Source organism: Vigna radiata, chromosome 5 (assembly GCF_000741045.1).
Source record: "Vigna radiata var. radiata cultivar VC1973A chromosome 5, Vradiata_ver6, whole genome shotgun sequence".
Classification (NCBI taxonomy): domain Eukaryota; kingdom Viridiplantae; phylum Streptophyta; class Magnoliopsida; order Fabales; family Fabaceae; genus Vigna; species Vigna radiata.
This window is the reverse complement of record NC_028355.1, coordinates 33,295,947-33,303,836: the sequence shown is the minus strand read 5'-3', so window position 1 is coordinate 33,303,836 and position 7,890 is coordinate 33,295,947. Positions and strand designations below refer to the sequence as shown.

General features: G+C 31.5%; 1 protein-coding gene across 1 annotated transcript; it reads right to left on the bottom strand.

Annotated features, from left to right (window-relative positions):
• Positions 1–7,185: 7,185 nt before the first annotated feature.
• On the bottom strand, positions 7,186–7,890 carry LOC106761004 (pectinesterase inhibitor 4). Its single transcript, XM_014644471.2, has one exon. It carries the CDS (start codon positions 7,837–7,839, stop codon positions 7,213–7,215), a length of 627 nt encoding a protein of 208 aa, XP_014499957.1. The 5' UTR covers positions 7,840–7,890; the 3' UTR covers positions 7,186–7,212.

Below are 7,890 nucleotides of genomic sequence, written 5' to 3'. Positions count from 1 at the left end.
TGTTAACAAACCCCATATATATATATATATATATATATATATATATATATATATATATATATATATATATTTATATTCTACTGATTTGAAAAAGAAAACACAATTTGCATATATAAATAGAGAAAAGTATATGTTATATTTTATAGAAAAATATAAAATATTTGATATATTTAAAAAGTTTCAAACAGTTAATGAAAAACAAAAGGTTAAATTCATATATGTTAAAAACAAAAGGTGAAATTCATAGATGTATGTAATTGGAAAAAAAAAGAATACAATTTATAATGATCACTTGTTGCGGGAAAAAAAGAGAGAGGAAAAGTGTATATTTTTCCAACAGGAAACCATCACCTAGAGTAATTTTTTTAGGAAGTTAAATGGATAATGAGGAGGAGCAAGGCATGTAATGTAGTAAATGACATAAATATTTAATAAAAATATCAATTTGAATGAAGATATGAGTATAAAATTTATATAAAAATTAAATTTGATATGAATTGTGAGAGAAACAAAATTCCATCATTTAAAACAAATTAGAATTGAATCGAATCAAAATAAAAATTATAAAAGCTAATATAAATATAAAATAATAGGTTAAACCACTTCACAGGTTCCTGTTTTTGCGTTTTTTTTTCAATTTTGTCCCGTCTTTTATTTTTTACCAATTTAGTCCTAAAGATTGCAAAATTGAAAGAAATTAACCCTTGTCGTTAAATCAAGTTAAAGGGGTTAACTTCTAACTGATCTGTGAAGCTGAGGTGGCTATTATTTATGACATGGCGTGCACGGAAGCTTGGAAGTGTCTTTTATTATGCACGTGGTTGTTATTAGTGAAGTTAATCACAAAATTTAGAAATTAGGGATTTGGTTTCAGATTTAAAAGCTTCAATAGTTAGGGTTCTCTGTTATTCAACATCTGGATTGAAAAGCAATTGAAGGTTGGAAAGAAGGAAGTAGGAAACAAAGGCGCAAGCATGTCGATGCGAAGGAGTTAGGAGTCGCCGCCGACGATGGGGAGGCAATCCCGGCTGTTGATGTCAGAAATGGCATTGCAAAATGGTTTGAATCTAAATAATTGAATAAATAAACCTTTGGAGCTCTCCGTGTGATGCTTTCACTTTTCATTAGATGAGAAATCTTTACTAAATGAAACATAACCTTGCTCTCCCAAAATCAGCGCCGCACACCACAAAGAAATCATGTGCTTCTCTCTTTTTTTCTCCTAAACCATATACTTCTAGTCTACCTAGTCTACCTTTCCTCCGTGAGAGCATTTCTCCAGGAAACTGATTTCTCCTCTTCCAAGACGTGGCAGCGGCGTAATGCGTGTTATAACAAAATAAGGTTGCTTTCCAAATGAAAAGGCATTGGCTAAATCAGCAAAAGAAAATAAACTGGTATATGCAAATGCCAAACCATTTTCTCTTCAAAATCCAAGATGACAGGTAACAGCGTGACTACTAGCTAAGGACTCAACTTCTGATGAAAGCAAATGCCAAACCATTCTCTTCAAAATCCAAAACAATGTTCAAAACCCAAAAACCGTGAGTCCCCTTCCTTGCCATGGGGAGCCAAACCCAGAAAGGGCGTTGATGTGAAATATTCAGAAATTGCATTGCGAAATGCGAAATTGAATTGCGCACTTAATGCTACTATTACTGTTACAATCATGAGCCTTCGTCGCATCACAACCATGCTCACGCATTCTTACCGGAGAAGGAAAACACGACTTGGAGAGGCGAAGAAGGAAACTGAAGAAGGACACTACGATTCAGAGATTAAAAGATTGTAATCCCAATTCTATTTTAATATAACCCTAATTTTAAAATCTGGAAAAAAAAAACCCCAATTCTTTAATTTTGTGATTAACTTCAGTAATAAAAAGGTATGTGGATCATTACAGCCACCTGAAAGCTTCTGTGCATGCCATGTCATAAATAATAGCCACCTCAACCTCATAGATCAGTTAGAAGTTAACTCTGTTAACTTGATTTAACAACAAGGGTTAATTTCTTTCAATTTTGCAATCTTTGGGACTAAATTGGTAAAAAATAAAAGACGGGAAAGAAATTGGGAAAAAAATGCGAAAATAGGGACCTCTGAAGTGGATTAACCAAAATAATAACACGTAATACTGTCATTGACACGTGATACTATTATTGTCATTATCAATAATGATACGTATATTAAGATTCAAAGTATTGTATTATATTGTAAAAACTATCGTATTATATTGTAAAAGGTGACAATTTTAAATAACTATTATATTAAAATTCTCATAATATATATGATTTTTTAATGTAGGATGTGTAACACCCCGGATTTTTTTTGAGATGTCACGGGTTTATAAAAACATTTAAAAGTTTAACTCTGATACTATTTCGAAATACAATTTATATAAAAACTTCTATTTATAATAACCAAACTTAGAAAAATTCATAAATCAAATGCAACTATAAAAGGTTCATGGAATCTCATTATAAAACTAATAGCACTGAAATTAAAATCCCTTAGTTCTCCCATATATGTCACTGCCCAACTCCGCTTTAGCTACATCTGTAATAACATCTACTTCCGTACAAGTACGATCATCGCAGGTGGAAACCACAACCATAAACATGCAAGGGTTAGCTAACATAAAATGATCATATAACATACATAAGTATTCAACATCAACTTAGAATAAGATTCACGAATAATACATATCATCGCACTCCTACACACAACCTTTACATGACGACACACCAAATCATTGACACCCGCACTATCAGAATTTCAAGTCACCAGCATATATAACCACAAAAGGATTTCATCAAAGTAACCAATTCACACCCAACCTTATTTGGTCATTCACTAACTTTTTCCCCAATTTAATTGAAACCATTCACTATACATTGAATCACCATCGGTTACTCATATACAACATAAGGTCGAGTGTCACTCCCTGCCACTCTCTTAAAGAGCTTCACCGGACTAGTACACCTTACCACACCATTACATAATGACATCTCCCACCACTCTTTGGAAGGCTTCACCGACAAGTACACCACTTCCCACCACTCTCTCGGAGCTTCCCCGGGCAAGTATCTACTTTCCACCACCCTCTTGGGCTTCACCGGACAAGTATACACCTCTCACCATTCTGTTCTCAGAGAGCTTCACCGGGCAAGTACCAGTGCTACTTCCACTACACTTCCAGAAGCTTCACCGGGTAACTCACAACATAAATCCAATTCCACAAGTAATAAATAATATTATACTCACAAAACCAAACAACAAACCCGTATATGATAAAAATTCTCATAACAATAATAAAATAATCATAAAAATAATAATAACTAACCCAACTATTTTATTATATTCTTTCTTCTCCATTCTCTTTCACTTTTTTTATTACCTACACACCAAAAACACTTTCACGTTAAACTTCCTAATTCCTTTTCTTTTCCTTTTATTACAGGAAGCCGCATCCTTAATATACCTAAATATAAACATGTTATATTAATATAATATATATAATTTACGTGACCTCCACTTTCTTTTATATATATATATATATATATATATATATATATATATATATATATATATATATATATATATATAAAACTACACGTAACTCTGCTTCTTATTTATATATATATTCATATGTATATATTAATAGTAATATTAATTTATGTAAGTCCCTCATTCCTCTTGAAATCACGTAACCTTTCCTATACAAAGCCACACTTCTCTTTTTATTTTGTTTTTTTTTTAAACACTAAACCCCTCTGTATTTCTTCTGCACTCACTGAATCCCATAAGTTTAGAGAATTATAACCAAGCACAACAACAAAACAACAATGTCAACTTCCCTTACCTGGAATTCCAACACTGCTTTCCTAGACGGAAGTCTCTCTTCTAATCTCTTTCGATCTTACTTCTCACCGTTCGACGCTAGTTGCTCTCCTTTCCACGGTTCAATATTTTCTTTCTAGGTTTTTAGTTTATCTTTTTATATCCCAATCATAAAACAATTAGGTTTAATAGTCAATTTAGTCCTCACTTTGGTTGAAAAATCTCAATTTAGTCCCTTGTTATAAAAATGTTTTAAATTAGTCCTAACTTTTAAAATAGTGGGTCAGATTAGTCCCTTCTGTTAAATATAAGTTAACGAAATTAATGGATGATGATGTGACACAACTTAAAGCTAACGAGGGACCAATCTAACACATCAGCTTTAAGCTGTGTCACATCATCATCCATTAATTTCGTTAACTTATATTTAACGAAAGGGACCAATCTGACCCACTATTTTAAAAGTTAGGACTAATGTAAAACACTTTTATAACGAGGGACTAAATTGAGATTTTTTAAACTAAAGTGAAGACTAAATTGGCTATTAAAACCAAACGGTTAATATTTAGAAGCAAAATTAAAGTTTTGGGTCATAAGCTAATTGGATTTTCAGCCCATTAAATATTTTAGTTCCCTTAAAATTCATATCCAAAACTTACCGTTTTAGTTAGTATTTCCTGATGGACATTTGCTACTAAAACATAAGCAAGGAAGGAAACATAAAACTTCAGAAAACAACCAGTGCAACAGACCCATGCAAGCACCCCAACTTATATTTCCTTAACGCAGTTTTGGAAAACCAATAAAAGAAAACCAATCATCATAAGCCACCACCGAGGATTGAAGTCAAGACTTTACACTGCAAATACTAATCTTTAAGAAATATCATACATTTAGCAAAATCAATTTAAACAACTATAAATAATTTTCATCCACTCCTCAACACATTTTAACCACAAAAACACAATCATAATAAAATTATCTTAGTATAAATAAATAAAAATATATTTTATTTTTATTTTCTACGGGTCTTACAGGATGATAAGTCAATATATTCTATAATACAATCAACACATAATTATTGTCAAATTCTCAACAATTAAAGAGAAATGAAATTAATGTTGACATGATTAAAAATCACATTTAGTTTGTAATATCCTAGAAAAATGACATTTTAGAAGTGATAATGGTTTAAAAATAGCGAGACTAAAATATTTTTTAACATGAAATAGTTTTAATATAAGTAGTTTTGTTATGAATGAGTTTCATTATTTTAAAACACACTATCTTTGTTTGAGTAAGTTGAGTTACAACAATTTACTTTCGTCTTTTCTTATTTTTGTTGCATGTGAGCCTCACTCAGTTTGCACCTGTCTTTTGAGTCTTCAATTTGAGTCTCTGTTGGTCAGTAGTTCTACTGGTGTACCATGATCATGATTATGTTGTTTGTAAGTACATATAACGTTCTTTGTTTTGTGGGAGCTTTTTGGAGTTCTATAAAGTCGTTCAGTTGTTTAATTGGTAAGACAAACTGAATACCTTTGTTTAAGTTTTAAGTACTTTGATAACACGAGTTTATATGTTTAAGTTGAATTAAATGGATTGAACTTGCTGATATTATGTTATATTGATGCATGATTGTATGAATTTGGTTTGAATATTTATTGTCTAATATTGAAAGAAACTTATTGTGATTGCTTGTTGAATGTACCTATTTTGGATGCTTGAGCTATTGGATTTTTATATAGTGAAAAGTCAAAGTGATGGCTAGCTTTTAGTCTATAATAAGGATTTTTTTATAGGGAAAATTGTAGAGGAGTTGAGTTATGAGCGAACATGATGTTTGGGGTCTGTTTTCAAGTCATTTAGGACTGGTCTAGCTTTCAAAATTGTTACATTTTGGTTAAATGTTGAATTGTTATTTGGGCTTTTGGTGGTTTTTTACTTGATTTGACAAACTGGATTGCTGGTCAATTGAGCAAATTGGTATTCAATCTGAAGTTTAAACATGTTTTAGAATCAATCATAGTGTCAAGAATATCAATTTGGTCATTTGAATAGGTTTTTAGTTCAGTCAAATTGGATTTTTGTGTTGCTCTTCTGGTATGACACTTAGTGGTAGTCCAACGGTACCCAAGCGGCATGCAGCCGAGAGCTTTGGCTCTTAATGACAAGGATGTGAGACTCAATGCCAAAAGTCTCTGCCAAGCTTCTCCTTCTCCAATTCTTCTTCCTTCCATGGTCTTCTTTATTTGTAAAGACTTATTATACTCTTGGTTCAGTGTGTAATATCTTATAGTCATGTAAAATCTTAGGTATTTTTTGCTATTATAAGTCATATCTAGATATTTGTAATAACATTTTATAGGTTTTCTTTAAATTGACTCTTTTGTAAGATTAAAAGTGTAGTGAATCTCATGATAGTTGACGGTTATGAAAAATTGGAATGTTACATAGCTAAAAATAAATAAAAAGAAATGATTAAATCATTTAAAATTAAACTTATCATTAATTGTGGCATTAGAATTTTTTATTTTGTTGTTATTATTTATTATTCTACTCTGAATTTAATTTTTGTGATTAACATTTTCATTCGTATTATAATAAAAGAATAGAAAAAGGAAGAAGTGTCACTTATTTTGCATTAAACCTCTTATATCACTACAATTATATTTCTAAAATAATTTCACATTTTTTTTTTCTCAAACATCCTCCCGTCCTTTTTTTTTTTTACCTTTTTGTTTTCTCCCTATCAAATAAAGGAACAATTGTTGAATTCTTAAAGAGGATATATTGAAATATATAAACTATAAATAAACACACTTTTAATTTAAATTCGGGGCATAAACCTTGAAGTCACACTTTTTGTTTTAACTCTAGCATAAACAAAATTTCCTTTGTTTATAATAAAAATCATAAGAGATTGTCACATAACTATATTTATAAATTAAATGACTCCATAATTTGCAGCTCTAAGAAGCTCCATAATCCTCTAACATATACTCCCAATAATTTAATCTGAGTTGACTTTGCTTATCTTTAAAGTATAGGATTCTAATATTCTTCAACTTCTTTAGCTTATAGTTAAGTTTTCTTCTCTGATTCAATGTCACAAGAAGAGATTGTCACATAATTTTAAGTCTATATTATATATGCTGAACTTAGCCATTATTTTTCACACTTAGTACAACACAGAACATGCTGCAGATTCAATGCATGGTTCAGAGAAAAATTACCATACACTTAACACATAAGTTTTAAACCAATTTCATCACAAAAACAGTTTAAATACAATCAAAACATCACAACCAAAAACCCTTTTCAAACAAAGTAAAAAAGGAAAAGAAAAGCAACTTATTGTAATACTAATGATCAGTACAAATTGTTGTTGATGAAATACAAAGCATTGCTGCTCTTCCTTGCCACATCCAAAACAAGCTTTCTGATTTTTTCTGTCAAAGTTGAATCCACATTCATCTCATCAAACCCATCTGAGCAAGTTTGATCATTGGTGATGGAAGCACTCACCCATGTCTTTATGTTGCTGATCTGAAACTTTCTGTCAGCACCATCCATATGGGCCAACGAATCAAGGGAATCTTTGAGCTCACCAATGGAGTCCTTCACATTGCCAAAGCAATCTTGCACCACTTGCTCGGCAATCCCTGTCATGTTGTTTTTCTTCAGAATCTTTGATATGCTGCTGGATGCACTTTTTGCTGCCTTATATGCCAGGGAGAGAGACACACTGCACAGCTTCGTAGGATCTGCTTCAATTTTTGCAGCATATGGGGATAAACTGCTGTAGCATATTGATGGATATGTGGTTGAGTTGCAAGAGGTTTTGATGTAGTTTTTGAAGCTTTGTGTGGAAGTTGATGGACTGCTATTTATCTTGGTTTGGCTGAAGTTGGTGGAGATGGTAGAATTTTCACAAGCTGATGATGAACTCGTTACAAGAATGAATGTAACAATGGTTAGAATTTGGAAGAAAGCCATCGTCTAGATCTCAGCTCTTTCTATTTCTTCTATGTTTTAATGTTCTTGACC

Bases quoted from the DNA above. Each gene is read 5' to 3' on its own strand.
- LOC106761004 (XM_014644471.2), bottom strand. From the start codon at position 7,839: ATGGCTTTCTTCCAAATTCTAACCATTGTTACATTCATTCTTGTAACG.